Source organism: Leptodactylus fuscus, chromosome 1, assembly GCF_031893055.1.
Source record: "Leptodactylus fuscus isolate aLepFus1 chromosome 1, aLepFus1.hap2, whole genome shotgun sequence".
NCBI lineage: Eukaryota > Metazoa > Chordata > Amphibia > Anura > Leptodactylidae > Leptodactylus > Leptodactylus fuscus.
This window is the reverse complement of record NC_134265.1, coordinates 43,841,311-43,867,264: the sequence shown is the minus strand read 5'-3', so window position 1 is coordinate 43,867,264 and position 25,954 is coordinate 43,841,311. Positions and strand designations below refer to the sequence as shown.

Genomic DNA, 25,954 nt, shown 5'->3' with positions numbered 1-25,954 from the left:
ATATTTTGGTAATTAAAAAATTATGTAAAATAATGCCTGGCCTGTACATATATATCTCTATCTATCTATCTATCTATCTATCTATCTATCTATCTATCTATCTATCTCTCTTTCTCTCTCTTTCTATCTATCTATCTATCTCAGCACCGCACCTCCCATGAGGCGACCTGAAGTGACCGCTTCAGGCGGCGCTATGCCAGGGCCCCAGGGAGGGCGGCATTTTTGCTTACCTAAGCCAGTCCAGAACAAGCTGTCCAGGACTGGCTTAGCACCAAGCGGTGGATTGGGGAGGCCACTGGAGCAGCGCTGCTCCAGCAGCCTCCCCTCACGCTCAGGCAGAGAGCAGGTCCTCTCCCTGCCTGCTTTCTGCCTGTGAACGCCGCTAAGCCCCGCCCCCTTTGCTTCAAGATGCCCCCTTCACTCCACCATGCCCCCTCCTCCCGGGGGCGCTTTCTGTCGTCCGCCTCGGGTGGCGAAAAAGGAGGGTTCACCCCTGATCTATCTATCTATCTATCTATCTATCTATCTATCTATCTATCTATCTATCTATCTATATGTGTGTGTGTTTGATGTAACTGTTGGGGTTTAAACATGACTATCATTTGTATATTTATACTAGCAGGAGGATCCATAAGAATTGCCCAGTTTTACACTGATCTATTTTGTATGTCGTTTGTATTTGTGTCCATAAGTGTCATTTGATCATGTGTATCTCAGTTTGGATATTGCGAAAAACCTACTATTGGTTGTTATGGATACCTGGTGTAAAGTAGTGTGAATGTGACCTTGTGTAACAGTGTCATCTACAGGGCCCTGACCCTTTAAAGCTGACAAATGTCTGGGTTGTTATGGAAACCTGGAGTAAAGTTCTGATGTCTGTTGGTGTGTGTGAGCTGTGTATCTAATCCTCTAATGTGTGATAGCGTGTCCTGAGCTGTGTATCTAATCCCCTGATGTGTGATGGTGTGAGCTGAGCTGTATATCTAATCCTCTGATGTGTGATGTGTGTGCTGAGCTGTGTATCTAGTTCTCTGATATGTGATACTGTGTGCTGACCTTTGTATCTAATCCTCTGATGTGTGATGGTGTGTGCTGAGCTGTGTAGCTAATCCCCTGATGTGTGATGGTGTGTGCTGAGCTGTGTATCTAATCCCCTGATGTGTGATACTGTGTGCTGAGCTGTGTATCTAATCCCCTGATGTGTGATGGTGTGTGCTGAGCTTTGTATCTAATCCCCTGATGTGTGACACTGTGTGCTGAGCTGTATATCTAATCCTCTGATGTGTGTATCTCAGTTTGGATATTGGTGTTGGATTGTGCAGGTGGAGTGACCTTGTGTATGGCAGTTAGAATATGAGTGAAAGACTTGCAGGTTTGTATTGCTAATTCAGGGCATTGTTTTGGGAATCCTGTATCTCAGGAACAATATGGCCAAGAGATTTGAGGCCTTGTCTAAAACCTTCCTGGACACCTGATGCATCTGTGTGCCAAATATGGTGAAGATCGGTCCAGTCGTTTGGTCGCATATAGAGGACAGATAGACAGACAGACAAAAACTAATTTTTTATATATATAAGAGATTATCTTATGGTTAATATTCCGTACTATTCTAATGACACAATACAACAGTGCTACATAGAAGCCGTGTGTGCCGAGAGGGCAGCTGCGGCTATATAAAGCCTGAAATATCAGAAATAATGATCCTACATAAGGCGACTCTAATTTCTCTCATATTTTGACCTAGTAATTCTGCATGAAAGTTACGCTGCCAACAGAATAGTAAGTGGATAACTGTTAAATGAGGTATATTAAATGCTCCGCAGGTTATTATCTACATCACGCAATTCACTGTACTTGTAAAACTCTAACAAATGTGACATTTTAATGTAAAAGTATTTGATTTAAGAAAGAGAAATCTACAATTGAGGAAAATTACATATTCCAACACTCATAAAGTATTTCCAGTATCTGTTTTACACCACTTGCCTTGCTTTTTAGATATTGCTTAATATTGAAGAAAGCTTAAGTGCATGCATACTCACATATGGTATAGAAAGTCGTGCTGCGGTACGTCTGTGAGACTGGCGTTCCTTGGGCCTACTAGAGGAAGTTATTTTGAGGTCTCATCATCAATCGGTACAGGACACGAGTCCATAGGCACACTTTGTATACATGAATATTAGGAATGATCATAAGAAACATTTTAATATATCATATAATAGAGTAATGTTTCTCTTGTTTTCCTGCGTGGTCTTCCTGTGATAAATTGAGTTTCATGCTGCTATCTGTTTATAGAAGTCTATGGAATAGGAGGGGCAGGAGATACGGGAAGAATGACAGGTTTAGTGTGACGCTGGAGCTAAATAAGAGCTTTCTATCATAACTAAAGTACTTTATTCTGTGAATATTCTTTGTCTAGTTGAATTAGAATTGGTTATAGAACAAATTCTTTCTGTACTTACAATGTGCAGCGTATGGCAGCTAGTCTCCACCCGTCAGCTCAAGGAAAATGTCATACTAAAGATATAGCATGCAAAGGAGGATCATATAATGACCAGAAATATCGTTAACCCTCATGTACACACACATGAGGCTTCGATCACATCTGCATCGGAGTCTCTGTAAAAGAGTCTCTGCCACAAATGCTACAAAAATTCCTCCATGCAGAACTTTTTTGCTCTGCCAGTTCCAGTATAAAACCAGCGGACCCCATTAAAGGCTATAGCCGTGATGGCGAACCTATGGCACGGGTGCTAGAGGTGGCACTTAGAGCCCTCTATTTGGGCACCCATCCGTGGAACAGATTATACTGTGTGGGGACCACTGTGCAGCAGATTATACTGTGTGGGGGACACTGTGGAGCTGATTGTACTGTATAAGAGCCACTGTGGAGCAGATTGGCCTGTGTGGGGGTCACAGTGGAGCAGAAAGCTCTATAAAGCCCCATTGACATGACCATATTTTGCAGGTCTGTAATTGTGTGCAATTGTGGATCCGCACATTATTAAGGTTAAATTGCCGTGTTGGCACTTTGTGATAAATTAGTGTTTTTTTGGTTGCAGTTTGGGCACTCAGTCTCTAAAAGGTTTGCCATCACTGGTCTATAGGGTCCGCGGGTGTCCACGGGTCACCGCTGTTTTAGTGGACGGGCTCCCTGACATTCAGGTCCCATGGCGGATACAAATAATGCAAAGCACAGCACAAGTTTGAACCTAGCCTTAGCATGTCAAATGTAACAGAGTGTTGTCCATTGCCCCATAGGCAACAGTGCTTAATTATTTTTTCCTAGGGTATACGTTAGACTGAAAGTGAAATGTGATCTGATAGAAGCCGCACTCTGGTGGGTCAGCTTTGCCGTTAATACTACATTGCTATGGCATGAGAACAATAATAACAATTATGTTGAAGGCTCATACAGTCTTATGTTTATGTAATGACAGTCACCTCTATTACAAAAGTGTCTGACCTCTGCATAAGCAATACCGCCCCTGCTACCTCTTGTGTCACCCCCCCCCCCCCCCACCTCATAGATTGTAAGCTCTTGCGAGCAGGGCCCTCGGTCCCATTGTGTGAAATGATTTTCTTTGTAATGCATCTTTCTGTCTGTATTTGAACCCTACAAATTGTACAGCGCTGCGGAATATGTTGGCGCTATATAAATAAAATTTATTATTATTATAACAATTATATTACTGTATTACGTAAAGCCTATAAAGTAACGTGTTTTCTATATGTATTTAGTATATTGAGTCTAAAATCTGCAAATACAACACCATGTACAGTAACTGCTATTCTGTCTGTATAATTTTAGCAGGTCCTCTCTACGTCCCGGCTCTGTACTTACTATATGATTTGCTGCTATAGTTACTAACTGCAAAAAATACCAAACTGTGCAGTATTTCTGCTGGACACTTATATACAGTATATATATATTCCTTCAGAACGGTCCAGCGTTTCATCCTCCTTTATGCAACAAAAAGACATTATAAAGCCTATCAATCAGTTTAATGGACACTTTTACTTCATCTAGCCACAGAAAATGGATTACTAGAATCTTGCTGTCTTTTCCGCTCCATCATCATACACTCATTGCCGCTGTGTTCATGCTTGTGAGGGATCATTGTATCAGGGCGTAGGCAAAATAATCCAAACCATAGACCTATTAGCACGGGGTGGGGAGAACCGCAGTCAGACGATGGCTCCTTTATACGGAGTTAAGCCCCCATTAGGGTATGTTCACAAGGTGGAAAATGAAGAGGAATTCAACTTTTGCCCATGACCGGCCGTGACCGGATCCAGTTGCAGGGTCTAATCAGCAGGGTGTTTCGACCGACGGACTCAGCAGCAAAATCGTGCAGGATGCTTCTTTATTCCACTTCCTGCTACGATCTCTGCCTCCCATTGAAAACAATGGGACACTTGTCCAGGTGGAATCTGCCCCAGATTTGGGTTGACATGGATCAACCGCGACTGGATGCTTATGCAGGGTCTAATCAGCAGGACGTTTCGAGCCATGGACTCTGCAGCAAAATTGAGCAGGACTCTTCTTTTTTCCATGTCCTGCTGCAATCTCTGTTTCTCATTGAAAAACAATGGCAGGCGGATTCTGGGTGGAATCTGCCCCGGATTCGGGTTGACGTGGAATCTGGTGACAAATCCCCTTTAAGTAAGACTTTAAGTCCCCTGCCCTTGCTCTCATACAGACCGTAGAAGGGAGGATGGAAAATTGTAATGAGTGACTGCAGGATCAACTATACTGAGAGTTTTTGAATTATTAAGACCAATATTTGATAGATTGGGTTTAACCTTTTCCCTGCTGACACATAATGTGCCAGAATTATTAAAGGGGTTATCCAGTTTATAATTTTGATGAATGGCCCTTATTATTAGATCTGCAGGGGTCTGACATCCGGGACCTCTCAGATCAGCCGCACAGCCACTGGTATTGTTTACATGCCAAGAGCCGCAATTCATCATTCGCCATGCGATGTGTAGTGGCAGTTTTAGGTACTGCAGCGCTGCGCCATAGATTTCTTGTTGCAGGGCTGCAGTATTTAAAGCCACTGAAAGGGTTAGTTCAAACGGCGGAAAAGGTTACCACCGTGTGAACTAACCCTTTTCCGCGTCGCTAGACGCGACGGGATACCAATGCATACTGCCCAACCGTCCCGATTTCCGCGGGACAGTCCCGATTTGGGTGACATGTCCCGCGGTCCCGGTTGGAGGGAGGTATGTCCCGATTTCAACTCAGATCTGCGTCATCTGAGTTGAACACATATGCGGCTGAAGGAAGGAGCTGACACAGGTCAGCTCCTCGCTTTGCCGCTGGCCGCCTCTCTCCCTGACACATGCGGCTGAAGCTGCTCGCGTGCTCGCTTCGCCGCTGCGTCTCTCTCTCGCTGACACGCTGACGCGATGTACAAGCCAGGAGCCGGCGGCAGCGGCGAAGCGAGGAGCTGACCTGTGTCAGCTCCTTCCTTCAGCCGCATGTGTCAGCGAGAGAGGCGGGCAGAGAGCGGCGAGGGAGCGGAGGAGAAGGTAAGTTTAATGTGGAGGTGGAACGTGAATCTGGGGGCAGATGAAGGAGAGGACAGCATGACACTGGGGGCAGAGATGGAGAGGACATGAATCTGGGGGCAGAGATGGGGGACATGAATCTGGGGGCAGAGATGGAGGGACAGGAATCTGGGGGCAGAGATGTGGGGACATGAATCTGGGGGCAGATATGGAGGGACATGAATCTGGGGGCAGAGATGGAGTGGACATGAAACTGGGGGCAGAGATGTGGGGACATGAATCTGGGGGCAGAGATGGAGGGACATGAATCTGGGGGCAGAGATGGAGTGGACATGAAACTGGGGGCAGAGATGGGGGACATGAATCTGGGGGCAGAGATGGAGAGGACATGAATTTGGGGGCAGAGATGGAGGGACATGAATCTGGGGCAGAGATGTGGGACATGAATCTGGGGGCAGAGATGGAGGGGACATGAATCTGGGGGCAGAGATGGAGAGGACATGAAACTGGGGGCAGAGATGGAGGGACATGAATCTGGGGGCAGAGATGGGGGACATGAATCTGGGGGCAGAGATGTGGGGACATGAATCTGGGGGCAGAGATGGAGAGGACATGAATCTGGGGGCAGAGATGGAGGGACATGAATCTGGGGGCAGAGATGGAGGGACAGGAATCTGGGGGCAGAGATGTGGGACAGGAATCTGGGGGCAGATATGGAGGGACATGAATCTGGGGGCAGAGATGGAGTGGACATGAAACTGGGGGCAGAGATGTGGGTACATGAATCTGGGGGCAGAGATGGAGAGGACATGAATCTGGGGGCAGAGATGGAGGGACATGAATCTGGGGGCAGAGATGGAGGGACAGGAATCTGGGGGCAGAGATGTGGGACAGGAATCTGGGGGCAGAGATGGGGGACATGAATCTGGGGGCAGAGATGGAGGGACAGGAATCTGGGGGCAGAGATGTGGGGACATGAATCTGGGGGCAGATATGGAGGGACATGAATCTGGGGGCAGAGATGGAGTGGACATGAAACTGGGGGCAGAGATGTGGGGACATGAATCTGGGGGCAGAGATGGAGGGACATGAATCTGGGGGCAGAGATGGAGTGGACATGAAACTGGGGGCAGAGATGGGGGACATGAATCTGGGGGCAGAGATGGAGAGGACATGAATTTGGGGGCAGAGATGGAGGGACATGAATCTGGGGCAGAGATGTGGGACATGAATCTGGGGGCAGAGATGGAGGGGACATGAATCTGGGGGCAGAGATGGAGAGGACATGAAACTGGGGGCAGAGATGGAGGGACATGAATCTGGGGGCAGAGATGGGGGACATGAATCTGGGGGCAGAGATGTGGGGACATGAATCTGGGGGCAGAGATGGAGAGGACATGAATCTGGGGGCAGAGATGGAGGGACATGAATCTGGGGGCAGAGATGGAGGGACAGGAATCTGGGGGCAGAGATGTGGGACAGGAATCTGGGGGCAGATATGGAGGGACATGAATCTGGGGGCAGATATGGAGGGACATGAATCTGGGGGCAGAGATGGAGTGGACATGAAACTGGGGGCAGAGATGTGGGTACATGAATCTGGGGGCAGAGATGGAGAGGACATGAATCTGGGGGCAGAGATGGAGGGACATGAATCTGGGGGCAGAGATGGAGGGACAGGAATCTGGGGGCAGAGATGTGGGACAGGAATCTGGGGGCAGATATGGAGGGACATGAATCTGGGGGCAGAGATGGAGTGGACATGAAACTGGGGGCAGAGATGTGGGGACATGAATCTGGGGGCAGAGATGGAGGGACATGAATCTGGGGGCAGAGATGGAGTGGACATGAAACTGGGGGCAGAGATGGGGGACATGAATCTGGGGGCAGAGATGGAGAGGACATGAATTTGGGGGCAGAGATGGAGGGACATGAATCTGGGGGCAGAGATGGGGGACATGAATCTGGGGGCAGAGATGTGGGGACATGAATCTGGGGGCAGAGATGGAGGGACATGAATCTGGGGGCAGAGATGGAGGGACAGGAATCTGGGGGCAGAGATGGAGGGACAGGAATCTGGGGGCAGAGATGGAGGGACAGGAATCTGGGGGCAGAGATGTGGGACAGGAATCTGGGGGCAGATATGGAGGGACATGAATCTGGGGGCAGAGATGGAGTGGACATGAAACTGGGGGCAGAGATGTGGGGACATGAATCTGGGGGCAGAGATGGAGGGACATGAATCTGGGGGCAGAGATGGAGTGGACATGAAACTGGGGGCAGAGATGGGGGACATGAATCTGGCGGCAGAGATGGAGAGGACATGAATTTGGGGGCAGAGATGGAGGGACATGAATCTGGGGCAGAGATGTGGGACATGAATCTGGGGGCAGAGATGTGGGGACATGAATCTGGGGGCAGAGATGGAGAGGACATGAAACTGGGGGCAGAGATGGAGGGACATGAATCTGGGGGCAGAGATGGGGGACATGAATCTGGGGGCAGAGATGTGGGGACATGAATCTGGGGGCAGAGATGGAGAGGACATGAATCTGGGGGCAGAGATGGAGGGACATGAATCTGGGGGCAGAGATGGAGGGACAGGAATCTGGGGGCAGAGATGTGGGGACATGACTCTGGGGACAGATATGGATGGACATGAATCTGGGGGCAGAGATGGAATGGACATGAAACTGGGGGCAGAGATGTGGGGACATGAATCTGGGGGCAGAGATGGAGGGACATGAATCTGGGGGCAGAGATGGAGTGGACATGAAACTGGGGGCAGAGATGGAGGACATGAATCTGGGGGCAGAGATGGAGAGGACATGAATCTGGGGGCAGAGATGGAGGGACATGAATCTGGGGCAGAGATGTGGGACATGAATCTGGGGGCAGAGATGTGGGGACATGAATCTGGGGGCAGAGATGTGGGGACATGAATCTGGGGGCAGAGATGGAGAGGACATGAAACTGGGGGCAGAGATGGAGGGACATGAATCTGGGGGCAGAGATGGGGGACATGAATCTGGGGGCAGAGATGTGGGGACATGAATCTGGGGGCAGAGATGGAGGGACATGAATCTGGGGGCAGAGATGGAGGGACAGGAATCTGGGGGCAGAGATGTGGGACAGGAATCTGGGGGCAGATATGGAGGGACATGAATCTGGGGGCAGAGATGGAGTGGACATGAAACTGGGGGCAGAGATGTGGGGACATGAATCTGGGGGCAGAGATGGAGGGACATGAATCTGGGGGCAGAGATGGAGCGGACATGAAACTGGGGGCAGAGATGGGGGACATGAATCTGGGGGCAGAGATGGAGAGGACATGAATTTGGGGGCAGAGATGGAGGGACATGAATCTGGGGCAGAGATGTGGGACATGAATCTGGGGGCAGAGATGTGGGGACATGAATCTGGGGGCAGAGATGGAGAGGACATGAAACTGGGGGCAGAGATGGAGGGACATGAATCTGGGGGCAGAGATGGGGGACATGAATCTGGGGGCAGAGATGTGGGGACATGAATCTGGGGGCAGAGATGGAGAGGACATGAATCTGGGGGCAGAGATGGAGGGACATGAATCTGGGGGCAGAGATGGAGGGACAGGAATCTGGGGGCAGAGATGGAGGGACATGAATCTGGGGGCAGAGATGTGGGGACATGAATCTGGGGACAGATATGGAGGGACATGAATCTGGGGGCAGAGATGGAGTGGACATGAAACTGGGGGCAGAGATGTGGGGACATGAATCTGGGGGCAGAGATGGAGGGACATGAATCTGGGGGCAGAGATGGAGTGGACATGAAACTGGGGGCAGAGATGGAGGACATGAATCTGGGGGCAGAGATGGAGAGGACATGAATTTGGGGGCAGAGATGGAGGGACATGAATCTGGGGCAGAGATGTGGGACATGAATCTGGGGGCAGAGATGTGGGGACATGAATCTGGGGGCAGAGATGTGGGGACATGAATCTGGGGGCAGAGATGGAGAGGACATGAAACTGGGGGCAGAGATGGAGGGACATGAATCTGGGGGCAGAGATGGGGGACATGAATCTGGGGGCAGAGATGTGGGGACATGAATCTGGGGCAGAGATGGAGGGACATGAATCTGGGGGCAGAGATGGAGGGACAGGAATCTGGGGGCAGAGATGTGGGACATGAATCTGGGGGCAGAGATGTGGGGACATGAATCTGGGGACAGATATGGAGGGACATGAATCTGGGGGCAGAGATGGAGTGGACATGAAACTGGGGGCAGAGATGGAGGGACATGAATCTGGGGGCAGAGATGGGGGACATGAATCTGGGGACAGAGATGTGGGAACATGAATCTGGGGGCAGAGATGGGGGACATGAATTTGGGGGCAGAGATGGGGGACATGAATCTGGGGGCAGAGATGTGGGACATGAATCTGGGGGCAGAGATGGAGGGACATGAATCTGGGGGCAGAGATGGAGAGGACATGAATCTGGGGGCAGAGATGGAGAGGACATGAATCTGGGGGCAGAGATAGAGGGACATGAATCTGGGGGCAGAGATGGAAGAGGGACATGAAACTGGGGGCAGATGAAGGGTGTATATGAAACTGGGGGAGAGATAGAGGGGGGACATATAATTTACGGGTGACTGTAGGAGGATTATACTGTGTGCGGGCACATGAAAAATTAACGAGTGGGTGGAGTCAACACAAAAGTGGGCGGGGGTAAGTTTGCCGCGGCGCGCTATGCGCGCCGCACATTTTGTCCCTCTTTCGGTTCTTCAAAAGTTGGGAGGTATGCCAATGCAGTGCATTGGCAATCCGTTGTGACATCCCGCTCCTGATTAGGCCCAGATGAATGGGCCTAACAGAAGGGAATCTCGAATCACAAAATCCGCGTGAAGATAGGGCATGTCGCTTTTTTTTTTTTTGTGGATTGCGAGCCCCACATAGAGCTCACAATGTACTTTTTTTTTCCCCCTGTCTTTGGAATATGGGATGGAAATCCATGCAAACACGAGAACATACAAACTCCTTACAGATGGTTTTTTGCCCTTTGCGGGATTTGAACACCAGGACTCCAGTACTGCAAGGCTGCAGTACAAACACTGAGCCACCGTGTGGCCCCATCGCATTTTTTTTCCCGCTAGCTGGAAAAAATCGTTATCGGAAAAAACCCCCAAAAAACTACGAGGGACTCCCATTGAAATGAATGGGAGGAGTTTTTGCAGGTGAATTTTGAGGTGGATTCTGCATCAAAATCCATCTGCAAAAGAACTCTGTGTGAACATACCCTTAGGCTGGGTTCACACAATGTCTTTTGGCAAGTAATGTGGCACGTAGACGCCGCAAAATAGCGCCGCGTATACGGTCCCGGCTCCCATTGAAATCAATGGGAGCGTATACGGCCCGCAAAAGCTCCTGCGGCGTCTATGTGCCACATTACGTGCCAAAAGATATCGTGTGAACCCAGCCTTACTCTTGTAAGTGAGCAACACAGCTTCTGGCATGTAAACATTACCAAAACTCACACAATTCCTAAGTAGCTGATCTGCGGGGGTCCTGGGCATCGGATCCTCACAGATCTAATAGGGCCATTTTCTGCCTCAATCTTCCCACTTTTTATAATAGTAGTAGCATCAAAATGATGGAGGTCACTTTTTTTGCATAAATGCCATTTGCGCCAAAATATACAACTTTTCACCACCTGGCGCCACGGTTTTCATAAATCCATTCTAAGTATCGGACGTCCATTTGACCATTTTTAGTTACTTTTATTACTTTTCTTTGTCGTCTTTTGTATTACTTGGTCCGAATCCTGTAGCGGGGGAGGGTAACATTGCATAGACTTATTTTTAGTAATAATCCTATGTGATAACTGATTGGCAAATCATGTTTTATGGTGTCATTACTGGAATAGAGAAGAGCATTGTGGGAACTTTCTTGTGTTGTTGCCATAGAAACACTTCTATTCCACTTGGTAAAGGTCAGACTCGGAGTTTATCCTTTTGTTGCCGATGTCTCTTCAAAACACTTGGCTGAAAATTACAGATTATGTTCCTAGAATAGAAAGAAAACGTAACAATTACATTGACCTTTACCATGTCTGTACATGTGTAATAAAACCGTAAGAAACGTTACACAACCTTCAGCCGATGATGACGGTCTTAATGTATTATTTTATTTCATTAAGAATTTAGAATATATAAAGAGGTTTTTCGTGAAAAAAGTAGCAACAAAAGAACCCCGAACGATTAATTATTCTAGTTACAATGGAAAAAATAGTTGTAGAAGTGTATATTTCTTCAAAGTTACTTGAAAGGAGTAAAAATATCCTTATTCTACGGCTAGTTCAGATCAGTTGGAGTCTGGCACCCCCACTGATCAGCTGTTTTCAGTAACTGATGCACAGAGAATGGAGCAGGAAGCAGACAGCTCCATTCTCTGTGCAGTGGCCAGAGCTGGTACTGCAGATCAGCTAGATATGCAGACGTGCAGATTCGACCTTGGTTTCCCAAAAATTTTGGGCTCAACCTGAAATTGAGTTCATTACCCAAGAAATGTTATTATACTCTAGGGTCTCTTCTTACTCCAAAGTATAAGAAGTGGAGGCCCAAAGGTGGTGCCGCAAAATGCAACCACTTATATTCACCTTGCCTCACCTCTCCTGGACTCTATTCCAGTTTCTGGAACAGACCTCAGAGTATAATATCACTTCCGGTTAGTGCCAGACAAGTTTGGCCTGAAACAAAATGGGTGGTCGAATCCACTAGATCTCCAGTAGAAACCTTCTTTCCTATTGACATAGAAGATGACCTCTTGTTAGAGATAAAGTTCTGGATATATTGATCCTGGCAGAGATCTATGTATTATGTTTATATTTATACATTAGATCAATCATCTTTTGTAAACTAAATAAATATGATTTTACCAAGACACATAAGACTGACCCCCACAATCACAGGCTTCAAGAAGGCCCTGAAGACTCAGCTATTCAGGAAGGCCTACAACCTCCAATAACACTATCACCACACCACCATCTGTACAGTCTCTCCCCTCACCTTCTGTCTCTATCCCTCTCCCCTCATAGACTGTAAGCCATTGCAGGAAGGGCCCCCTACCCAGGGGCGAACCTGCCCTTTCACGGCCCGAGGCGAACTACAGAAAGCCCCCCCCGCCGGGAGGAGGAGCGGAGGGGGCGTGACGAAGTGCAGGGGGCGGGGCTTAGCGCCGTTCTCTGGCAGAGAGCAGGCACGGAGACGACCTGCTCTCTGCCTGTGCGTGAGCGGAGGCTGCTGGAGCAGCGTTGCTCCAGTGGCCTCCCCAAACCACCACTCGGTGCTAAGCCAGTCCAGGACGGCTTGTCCTAGATTGGCTTAGGTAACCAAAAATGCCGCCCTCCCTGAGGCCCTGGCATAGCGCCGCCTGAAGCGGTCGCTTCAGGTCGCCTCATGGGAGGTGCGGCGCTGCCCCTACCCCACTGTGCCAGTTGGTCACTGTTAGTATTATATTTGTTTGTATATTTTGTGTATTGTATGTAAACTCTCAAATATAAAGCATCATGGAATTAATATAATAATGTACAGCACCATGGAATTAATATAATACTGTACAGCGCCATGGAATTAATATAATAATGTACAACACCATGGAATTAATATAATACTGTACAGCACCATGGAATTAATATAATACTGTACAGCACCATGGAATTAATATAATACTGTACAGCACCATGGGATTAATATAATAATGTACAGCACCATGGATTTAATATCATAATATACAGCACCATGGAATTAATATAATACTGCACAGCCCCATGAGCTTAATATAATAATATACATCACCATGAAATTAATATAATGTACATCACCATGAAATTAATATAATAATGTACAGCACCATGGAATTAATATAATAATATACAGCACCATGGAATTAATATAATAATATACAGCACCATGGAATTAATATGATAATGTACAGCACCATGGAATTAATATAATACTGTACAGCCCCATGAGAGTAATATAATCATGTACATCACCATGAAATTAATATAATGTACAGCACCATGGAATTAATATAATAATGTGCAGCAGCATGGAATTAATATAATAATGTACAGCACCATGGAATTAATATAATAATATACAGCACCATGGAATTAATATAATAATGTGCAGCAGCATGGAATTAATATAATAATGTACAGCACCATAATCTGTCTGGGTACTGTAATCCATCCAATTCTGTTGCTCACCATTGAACCCCCTCAAAGTGTATGACTGTACACCGTCAAGGTGCACTGGTGCCCAAAAATGTTCCACTTTTTGTCTTGTACAAACAGCACCATAGTTGTATAAGGGTTGTATCTGGTATTGCAACCCAATTTATTCACTTAAATTTGATTCTGCTGTAATATACGGCAAATCCATTGGTGAGAGGGGCACCATTTCTTAGGCGTACCTAACATCTGTACCACTGTTCTCATAGATCTTATGGCCCCAGATGATTAAGTTTAGATAAAATGAATTCCAAAGGGAGGCCGTTGTGTACCTGACACATCAAGCTCAGACTCCATTTTGGGATTAATTATCTACTTTTTACTAAGGTAATATCCATAAAGATTATTTAGCAGTTTTTGCCTGAGGTCCTCTCGTCAGTACGATGTCTAATTAGAAAATCTTCTTATTCTTGTAGTTATGATTGTAATTAATTAACGGAGGATGCCAGAATCATTCCTGTCTACGCACAGGGTGCAGTCATCATTTTCTTAAGGGCCTCAGTTGACAGATTTCATTAGACATTTATGTCCAAATTCATTATCTGATCGATATCTACTGGTATTTAGAGATCTATTTCATGGAAAGTCATTTCAATATGATAGGATGTTTATTTATTATGTAGCAGAGTGCTGCTAATCTTCATATGGCTGAAATCCTGACTTATCTCTTATTGGTTGATATATTGTGGCCATTATATTAAAGGGGCTTTCCAGGAATTGATAGTCTATATTTGGGACAAGCCATGGGTCATCAGAACAACCTTACGCACATATATGTGGCAGCACTTGCTACTCTTGCTTTGACCCATCAAAGTGCACAGGCCACTTGCTCCCTCTTACAAAAATTGCGATAGCCTGTAGGTCGGTATAGTCGTCTTGACTTCACTCTAGGCTGAGCATTCTTACCTTTCATGAGTGCCCTCCTTAGGGTGAATACTGACAGGAGCACCAAAGCCAAGAGGGTGGAAGTGGATGAAAGGAGGATAATGCTGCTGCCTGTGGTGCCACACTTGATATTTAACTGAATCTCCTATGGACAGAATTGTGGTATTTATTTGGCACTTTCCAATAGAAGAAGGCCAGGAGGTAGGGAGTAGTAGTAGCTGTGGTAATGTTGGCAAAGATCTGTCACTCCACTGGGCTGGTGCAGTGCAGAGGGGGCCTGCAGACTCTATGTTGGTGGCTCTTACCATTCCCCTAGGGCAGGGGTGCCCAATACGTCGATCGCGATCTACCGGTCGATCGCAAAGGACGTTTGGGTCGATCGCGGGATGCAGCCAGGGATCCCCGGTGTCTGCTTGTTCACAGTACAGGCGGAGAATCGACTCTCAGCCTGCCCTGTGAACAAGCACTCCGGACACTTGCAGGCCGGGCAGCAGCAGCTCCGAGAGATGACGCGCTCCCCGCTCTTAGGAATGGAGGGGGCCGGGGTACTGCTTGTTCACAGCGCAGGCTGAGAGGCATCTCCGCCCCGCCTGCCAGTGTCCAGAGATAACTCTCAGCCTGCGCTGTGAACAAGCAGACACCGGGGATCCCTGGGGAGCCACAGAACGCCGCTGTCTCCTGCTCTCACTCTCCACCCGCCCACATGCCTGGCCCCACCCACAGACCAGCCCCACCCACAGACACGCCCTTGGCCCGCCCCAGCCCTGCCCACAAGAAGTGGGTAGTAGATATTTTGCCTTGAACAGTTTATAAAGTAGCTCACATGCTGAAAAAGTGTGAGCACCTCTGCCGTAGGGCATATTCTAGTGGTAAGCCTCCCTAAGCCTGATGGTGGTTGGAGTTTCCTTGATATTGAATGAAGGATTGAGACTTAGGAGACCGAGTGGTAACCAAAACTCACGATTTATTGATGAAGAGCAGGTGACAGTAGGCAACTTAATCCATATAGTTGAAGTACAGTTCTTGAGGAACTTTGAGGTTGGTTAATGGTACTTCCCAGTCAGTATATGTCTCTCTTCCTGTGCCAGTCTTTCTCTATCTCTGTCAGTTCAAAAAGACATCTGCAATGCCCTAGCTATGTGGTGCAGATCCAAGAAAGGTTGTCCTGTCTGACAGACGTTACCTTGTCTATAAGGTCCATATAAAAATAACCTTTACCACCACTTTTTGCCCCCATTTCCACTAAATTGAGCAGGGATTCCTTCCATCTCCTGCCTGCCAAACAACAATGGATGAGAAAAAGTGAATAATACAGAAAAAAAAACTGTGATCTTTGTGCCATATGAAAGATATCAATATTCCTCCCTGTTTTAAGAAGAAGAAGTTGGAGAGTAGGGAGTCTGAAGCCAGTTACAATTCACTCATGAACTTGTTCTGCAGTCAGGAGATGGAAGAAATCCTTGTTCAGCTTTGTTAATGATTCTCATCTGGTTACAATAAGGAAATTATGAGTGGGTGTCTGACAAGCCCAGGACCACAGAAAGTTCCAGCATTCATGATCATATCCATTAGCAACCTATCAAACAAAAAAAAAAACTATCAACACTAGGAAATTTTTCATGCAATGTTTTTTTTTTATTATCAATGCTTAAAAAATATTTCAGTATTGTCTACAAATTTACGTACTTTGGCTAAAAAAAAAAACCCACATGCAACAAAAAAATGCTGTGTTTCTGCATCTTGGTGCCTTGGATTAAAGGGTTTGGTTTTTTTTTTGTTTTTTTACAAAGACTCACATTTACCAAGCACTAAACTTCCATCTTAATCCAAGGTCATATTTATCTGTTTAGATCTCCCTCAAGGAGCAGTAACATATCCTCAATTCTCTCACCCCCTCCATTGCTTCCGTGCCTGTGAGATTTATGTTACCATGACAATAGCCATTTTGGCTTCCTATACTGCCCTGTTCAGACTATATATCCTGGTTCCTTATCACTGCTGTGTGTCTCATACTGTCAGTCAGCCTCCTGCCTGAATTACTTTTCTTTATAGATAAAGTAAATTATTATTGCTACAAAGCTCGGAGATCACAATCGGTTCAGCCAAGTGCATTTATTTCTTTATTAACAAAAAAATGGTGTTAGGGGTATTTTTATTTATAATGAAAGGGAATGATTCTACTTTTTTTTTTTATAACTGTATGATATTTTCTTCAAAGTAATTATCTTTCCAATCCTCCTGTATTTCATCTGTATTTATTTCTGCGTTCAGGTGGTGTTTTAAATAAAGTGTCACAATGGCATTAACGAAAACAAAAAAATCGCTCTCTGCTCCCATTCCAGATCCTGCTAATTTGCAGTTCACTCCCTGTTACTAGGGAAGTCCTGTCCATAGATACTATTAAAAAAAGAAAGAGGTAGGACAGACTGGTCTCTTCATAAAGCAGAAGGGAGGGGTTATTCTTCCTCACTACACAATCTGCAAACTGTTTTTCCAGTGCTGTGGGCTGAACACAATTTATGCAAATGGATACAAAAAGTCCTCTACGTACTTGTTTCTTCTTCTGACTGCAAGTGTGGTTACAGATGGCATATTATTCACAGACAGCAAGCAGCTTTCCTGACTGGGCTCATAGATTGCTCTTATTAGTTGTATGCCAGTATGTGTTTTCCCTGTATTTGCAGTTCAATGTCCTTGGATGTCTTATATGATAGTCACTTGGGTTTTTCGTGTGCTATTGTACAGTTACTCCTGGTAGAATTACATGTAAATAAACCAGTAGTAGTTATGATGGATAGGGAAGGGAGGCCGAATGCTCTGTATTGTACATGCCCACAGCCTCAGAGACAAATATAAAATGTTGTACAGCCACGATGGGCCTATTTGCAGTAGAAAACTGATAGGACACCATGTGTAAAGGCTTATAGTCATAGAACTGCCAAACAAGACCCTGCAACTGTAGAAAAAAATAATTTTATTATTCAACTTTGTAGCGTATGTTACTGAGGCTCAACAGGACGGGTTCAGGTTTTCCCTCCCCATCCTATGTATACCTGCCATGTGTAAAGACTACATTCAATTACAAGGGACGACAACTAATGTGAACTCATGACCCCAATGTTGAAGCTGATATCTGTGCTACGCGCTACTAAAGCAATGAAGCATTTCATATTAAGAAAATTTTCTGATACATTTAGATGTGAAATTAAACTAAATGCTTCTTGTTTAGTCCTAAAAAAAAACTGCACCCATAGGGCTAAGGTACAAATGAGGATAACTGAATATGGTAATATCCCATATATCCCTTAGGCAATTTATTAGACAATTTATGTGATATATAGCTGCTGTTACATAGAGAAATGGTTAATTGCAAGTGACTGCTCTAGTGCCATACATAACACAAGTGTCAGATATCCCTATAAATAGAAAGTGCACAGCCAGCTTGTGAAGATGAGTGTGAATAGCGTAATGATCCTGAAAGCCCCCCGTCATCACCTCAACTTATATAATCACACAGGGAAGAATTCACACAATCAACCAAAATAACTCTCACCCGCAGCTTCCAGGCCAATTATCCTGAGAGTCGCTTCACCCATCCCCCACCCATGTCTCTCTTACTCTGCTTCTCTTTTCACTAAAAAATAAATAAATAAATATACAGTCCTATGAAAAAGTTTGGGCACCCCTATTAATCTTAATCATTTTTTGTTCTAAATATTTTGGTGTTTGCAACAGCCATTTCAGTTTGATATATCTAATAACTGATGGACACAGTAATATTTCAGGATTGAAATGAGGTTTATTGTACTAACAGAAAATGTGCAATATGCATTAAACCAAAATTTGACCGGTGCAAAAGTATGGGCACCCTTATCATTTTATTGATTTGAATTCCCCTAACTACTTTTTACTGACTTACTGAAGCACAAAATTGGTTTTGTAACCTCAGTGAGCTTTGAACTTCATAGCCAGATGTATCCAATCATAAGAAAAGGTATTTAAGGTGGCCAATTGCAAGTTGATCTCCTATTTGAATCTCCTCTGAAGAGTGGCATCATGGGCTACTCAAAACAACTCTCAAATGATCTGAAAACAAAGATTGTTCAACATAGTTGTTCAGGGGAAGGATACAAAAAAGTTGTCTCAGAGATTTAACCTGTCAGTTTCCACTGTGAGGAACATAGTAAGGAAATGGAAGACCACAGGGACAGTTCTTGTTAAGCCCAGAAGTGGCAGGCCAAGAAAAATATCAGAAAGGCAGAGAAGAAGAATGGTGAGAACAGTCAAGGACAATCCACAGACCACCTCCAAAGAGCTGCAGCATCATCTTGCTGCAGATGGTGTCACTGTGCATCGGTCAACTATACAGCGCACTTTGCACAAATAGAAGCTGTATGGGAGAGTGATGAGAAAGAAGCCGTTTCTGCACGTACGCCACAAATAGAGTTGCCTGAGGTATGAAAAAGCACATTTGGACAAGGCAGCTTCATTTTGGAAACAAAAATTGAGTTGTTTGGTTATAAAAAAAGGCTTTATGCATGGCGTCCAAAAAGAAACAGCATTCCAAGAAAAACACATGCTACCCACTGTAAAATTTGGTGGAGGTTCCATCATGCTTTGGGGCTGTGTGGCCAATGCCGGCATCGGGAATCTTGTTAAAGTTGAGAGTCGCATGGATTCCACACAGTATCAGCAGATTCTTGAGAATAATGTTCAAGAATCAGTGACGAAGTTGAAGTTACGCCGGGGATGGATATTTCAGCAAGACAATGATCCAAAACACCGCTCCAAATCCTCAGGCATTCATGCAGAGGAACAATTACAATGTTCTGGAATGGCCATCCCAGTCCCCAGACCTGAATATCATTGAACATCTGTGGGATGATTTGAAGCGGGCTGTCCATGCTCGGCGACCATCTAACTTAACTGAACTTGAATTGTTTGTCCAAAATACCTTTATCCAGGATCCAGGAACTGATTAAAAGCTACAGGAAGCGACTAGAGGCTGTTATCTTTGCAAAAGGAGGATGTACTAAATATTAAAGTCACTTTTCTGTTGAGGTGCCCATACTTTTGCACCGGTCAAATTTTGGTTTAATGCATATTGCACATTTTCTGTTAGTACAATAAACCTCATTTCAATCCTGAAATATTACTGTGTCCATCAGTTATTAGATATATCAAACTAAAATGGCTGTTGCAAATACCAAAATATTTAGAACTAAAAATGATTAAGATTGTTAGAGTTGTCATGGTTGTCAGGTATCTTACCCCAGGACCGACCAGGTAGATTGCACAGTCAGACATTACAGACAGATACACAAGTTATACTTCTGTGTGTCCGGACAGAGCTCTGCAAAGTTCCGCCCAGAGACCGTTTATTTTATAGCATTCAGATACAATAAACCAATTCATCATAATAATGGCATAATCCTGGCTCATGATATACTTATGGATATGATTTCATACGATTTCTAAGAGAAAGGGATGCAGAATCAGGGTATTTCCGGACCTGACCTCTTCCACAATTGTCTTTGATTACCACACATCCTTTAACTCTGTATAAATGTGATAAATGTCTAAGAATAAAATATGTGTATTAGGTTATGGAACAACAACTTGTTTTGCTCATCTACTAAGAGTACAAAAGTTCATATAGAGGTAACATATGATCTAAAATGGAGTCACTACTGTTGAGCTCAAGCAAGCTAACTATAAGATTACTCTAACAAGATTAATAGGGGTGCCCAAACTTTTTCATAGGACTGTATATATATATATATATATATATATATATATATATATATATATATATATATATATATATAACCAGAGTCTTGTGGGCCCTAGTGCAAATGCCCACATCTGTGGTTATCAAGAATATGGTGAATGAGCGGTGCAATACTGGGAGCTGTGAGTTCTGGAAAACAGCTGATGGCACCCACACAGAATAATATGCTCCACAGTGACCCCACACACAGTATAATATGCTCCCCAATGACCTCATATAGTATTATATGCCCCACAGTGCCCCCACACATTATATAAAGCTCCACAGAGACTCCCACACAGTATAATATCCTCCACAATGACCCCACACAGTATTATATGCCCCACAGAGCCCCCATACATTGTATAATGCTCCACAATGGCCCCAAACAGTATAATATGCTCAACATTGATCGCACAGTATTATATGCCCCATAGTGGTCCCCACACATTATTATATGCTCCACAGTGGCCCCACACAGTATAATATGCTCCTATGCAGGACTATGTGTTTCCATGGTTACAGACTAAAAAAAACAAAAACAATTTTGAATATTTGGGTCAATCGGTATGAACCGATTCAACCATCTCTACCTATGATAAGGAGATACAACTATAGACCCGATAATAATGTATAATATTTTTCTTTAAATGAACCTCACATATAGTAGTATCATTATATGAGTATGGCCAGGACGATGTATCACGTATCTAGTGACTGGGTGAAAAATACTATATCTGTGGAGATCCAAGCAATGGGACCCCCACCAATCCCTTGAATAGGGAGCATTTGTCTCCTGTCCCCTCTGCAGCTCGGATTTTATAGGAGGTGGCGGTCGAGCATATGCCCTATTGCTCCATTCAGAGTCTATTGCTTCAGACAGAACATCCCCGCACTGCGCTGATAATATAGCCATGTTAAAATTGACCTTTCGCCTCCTGACATCTTACAAGACATCATTTTCCTTTTTCACACATAACCAAGGCACCATTTTATTCAGTAGAATATTTCAAGTCATCATCACATTGTCATAAAACGTTAAAAATAGTCGCTGTCCTATGTGGTGTGACCTGAAATACGTTCATGGAACCGTATTGTAGGTATCAGTGCAGAATCGGTGAGAATGAGCTCGGAGACAGCTCATTGTAAGGCTCAATAGCTCTTGAGCTTTGTGTTTGCTCATGTTCTCATGCACAGTACTGTGTAAATGTCACATCAATGCCTTTAATCTTCACAAGCTGTTTGGCTTGATTGACAGGTAACATAGAAAAGATGAAGATGCTCGCACACTCCAGCAGGAGAAGAGCTGCATTAGCAGAACGCATTTATCATATCTCTGTATGGTATCCTCTAATAGGGAATAGTACTATGAAGATATACTGTATACAGAGCTCAATGCAGCAGACCGGAACCGTGAGGCAACCTAAGAGATGTCATCGAGAGCAATGACTATGTTTGTGTGGGGATTGGATTATATGTCTACAGATGTAGCAGAGCTGAATATGGCACTTGTCTATTTGATCCTCTATCTCAAATATCTTAGGGTTTTTCTGGGACTTTCTAATTGATGGGATGGGATGAACTGCAATACCAAGCACAGCCATTGTACAAATGTGTGGCACTGTTCTTGGTAAGTACGGAAGAGCCTGCAGGTCTTAGCAGCAGCCTTTCTAAGCAGGTGATTAGCTAAGGGCTCGGGTGTTGGACTCTTGACCAATCCGAAGCCTACATTCACGTCACCGATAGTAAAAAAAAACGGCAATGAAAAACATCCATCTTCACTGCCACTTTGCACCCATGGAGAACTCATTCTTACAGATCAGGGTCAGGGGATAATCGTACACATCAGGGAGAGTGTGCCTACATAGGCAGTACGGAGACTTACAAGTCATTCCTGCTCCGCTAGGGATTCTGGGTAAAAAATATGCAAATCTATTCTCCAGAATGTAATTAGGAGAACAGTGCACTCTGTACGCAGCCCTCTAGAGGGCAGCATCCTTAACATGATGCATGACTCATTTAAAAAGTCTTTTTAATCATGATGTGGATTTAATTGCCAAATTAGTATTTCTATTCCAAAAGGAACAGATTCCCAGCTATGGACAGCGCTGTTTCGGTCTATTGGGCCTCCTCAGCATAGCGCAGGGATACTGATTTGGCAGAGTGAGAGACTATAGACCAGGGTCAGGGGATAATCGTACACATCAGGGAGAGTGTGTTCCTTTTGGAATAGAAATACTAATTTGGCAATTAAATCCACATCATGATAGTAGACTTTTTAACTGAGTCATGCATGATGTTAAGGATGCTGCCCTCTAGAGGGAGGCATACAAAGTGCACTGTTCTCCTAATTACATCCTGGAGAACAGATTTGCATATTTCTTACAGATCTGTCATACATTGCAGGAGGGATCCATGAAAAAGGACAAAAATAGAGCATGACCTATATTTTGACGGTCCGTTACAATGCACCATCAAAATTATGACTATTTGAATAGCCCCCAATTACATTAAATTGAAGCTAAACGGTTAAAAAAAAATCATGTGCATATAGACTAAGAATAAGTCATCAAGTATTTAGCCAAAAAATCCCTTTAAGGCTGGGGCCCCACGTGGCGTAAATGCCGCGATTTGGCCATGATGGAAATGCGGCAATTTTTACAGTCTCTGGGCAATGCTGCATTTCCGCACTATGAGGCTTTAGCCTTCTTTTTGACACAAAGTAGATTACGCAAATTTCTATTGATTTGTGACAAAAACATAAGAAACTTGGCCCCGTTGGACACTTTCCAAGAGCTTCTAGAAAAAAGGGTTGTGGTTTTTTCAGGTCCTAAATGGTGCCAAATTGTTGTCATAAAAGCAAGACGTGCCAAATGTATCGCACAACGTGCATCACTGTAGTGACTGTGAACTCTTAGTGTACGCTGTAAAACTGATAGACAACATTACTGCGGCTTCTGTGACTGCAAAGTGAACTGTGCCAAAGGACATTGTCCTCTCCGCAGCTGGACATTTATAAAATCCTATAGTACACACAGATATGAGATGAATAAGATGTTACAGTGGCATTGGTAAGTGGGGTAGCGGTATGTGGATGTTATATGGTAGTATTATTTTGAGCATGTATTGTCTATATCGATTGCTGTCCTTCTTGCCGTTCCCTGCTTGGACTCACAGCTAATGTGTCCATAAATACAAAACTGACCCATAAAAAAATTAGGGAATTGGTTTAGGGATACTTAAAGTTTACTGGGTGAAATTTAAAAAATGTGTTTGCAGATTTATATGTTTGAATCGGTTTTTATTAAAATATTAGTTCACAAATATCTCAATACAGACCTACAGGGACTTAACCATTTCCGGACCAAGAGTCATTGATGCCCCAGTGCTAAGGCCAACTTTGTCACTTTTGGTATCTATTGTTTAACACAGCAATATCTTTTTAGTGGCTTTGCATATCGCAACTATTTTACCATGTTTTTTTTCAGGACACAGAATGATTAGTATAGGACAAGACTGTGAACTGGTTTGGTTATCACTACAGATGATCCCTGCTAGCATTATACAGCTTGTGGAAGAAGGTGAAGGAAGGGGCTGACGGAGGGGGCACAATCTAGTTTACAAGTTATTTTCACTTCACTGTGATCACTATAAAGAGTTAAATTTTGCTGATCACAGAGATGATATGGGAACTTAAAACGTTCCTTATCAAAGAGGAACTCCCTGACTATAACCCTTGCAGGAAGCCGCTCTTATCATTCCTAAATAGAGGAGTTGTTATCACAGCTCTCTGACTTTCATTAACGTGACATCCAGCAGTTAATATTTTCTATATTATGTGATCTAAGGTCTAATCTGATGTAGTTATGTTTATTAATCCATATCTATATCTATCAAATATGAAAAAAGGATGTTTTGGATATATATCCCATCTCACTGTCTAACCACCTTTGCCTGCTGTCTGCTCTTCCCACTTCCTGTATTCTTAAATACGCTGCTAGGCAGCATTGACTGTTTGATGGACAGGACACTATGGAGTAACTCAGTAGATATAGGCTTTGCCTTTATCAAAAGAGATTATTTATTATGATTACTAGAAATCTATAATGATGATGATCAAATAATATGGACAGTAAATATATATTACATTACACAGTTTTGGAGAGAAAAGCATATACATGTTGCCAGGACTGACTAAAGACTTGCAGCAAACCCAAAGTTATCTTTGTGTTTACATAAAGAGGGCCCACTGTCCAATCCTTTATCAGCAAATTGCAATTAGCAGAAGATAACATCTCTGAGAGCTAACATAATCCAGAGAACTCAACTCCCCTCCCCTCCAGAGAGCAGTGAGGCATGCCACCCATCCTATAATTCTAGATACGGAGAGATACAGGCCAGGGACCAAGGAAACAATGTTAAAACAATAGGAGGAATAATTTCACATAGCAGATAAACAAAGCAGTATTTCTAAAGCAATATATTTAGGAAAATTCTTGAATGTACATGAGCTAGCAGTATAGATAGGATCCTTGAGGTCGGTATACCCCTTTAAGGAGCAAAGCAAGGACAGAGGCATAAAGTAGGGACAGTTCTTACAAAAAAGGCAAATTTAAATGTACCATAAAACAAAAATGAACAGAAACCATGAGCTTTGATCTTTGCTTCATATGAAGAATGTCCTGGGATCAATCCCGAGTAAACACAAAAGCTTTTCTCGGCCTTTGTGTATGGGAAGATATTGACCAGGTTGGATTGAAATCCCAGTGATATGGACAGCAGTGCTAACCATCTACGTATCGGAAACTCACATGCAATTACGGATAATAAATAACATATAATTTAAATTTTTTAATAAATAGGGAAAATTGTTAATATGATTTCTTCCTCTTCTTGGTTCAGGACACAGCTGGACAGGAGAGATACCGCACCATTACCACAGCCTATTATCGAGGCGCAATGGGATTTATCTTAATGTATGACATCACAAATGAGGAATCGTTCAATGCCGTGCAGGACTGGTAAGTGCTTCTTGTTTCGTGAAGCCAATGTGTTGTGATATTACTCAGTGACATACGGTACATGTCTAGCATATGCCAAAATGACTTGTGGGACATGTTTTTATTTGTGCAGAATTGCTTCCCGCTGCTCGGTCTCTGAGAGACAAGTGATAAAACACACTGTTTGTTGTATGCCTCTTGTCACATCACCACAATGCAATGGCAGCACTTTGTGACTATAGATAATTAGGCAGCTGATAAATGACAGTATTGTGCCTGCCACATCTGTAATATTGCCATTCGATGGGCTATATTTGGGAAACTAGAAATTGCTGCTTTTACAGTGTATCTATAATTCTTTTCCATTCTGCCAGGGGTGAACATTTTTGTAATATACTTCATTATCTAACTTCCTTTTAATAGAAAACAGACTCTAAGTTTCTCCCTAGCAACCCTGTAAAAACCATTGACAGTCTATTCCAGTCTCCTGTACTCAATGCAGT

The 25,954-nt window shown here is 44.2% G+C and overlaps 1 protein-coding gene across 2 annotated transcripts in view; it reads left to right on the top strand.

Moving 5' to 3' along the window:
- The window catches only part of RAB3C (RAB3C, member RAS oncogene family), a 151,201-nt gene that overhangs the window by 82,137 nt on the left and 43,110 nt on the right, over positions 1-25,954 (top strand). For both annotated transcript variants that reach the window (XM_075269785.1, XM_075269784.1), the window contains exon 3: positions 25,354-25,472. In XM_075269785.1, the coding sequence (XP_075125886.1) occupies positions 25,354-25,472 (119 nt within the window). The remainder of the gene's footprint in view (positions 1-25,353; positions 25,473-25,954) is intronic.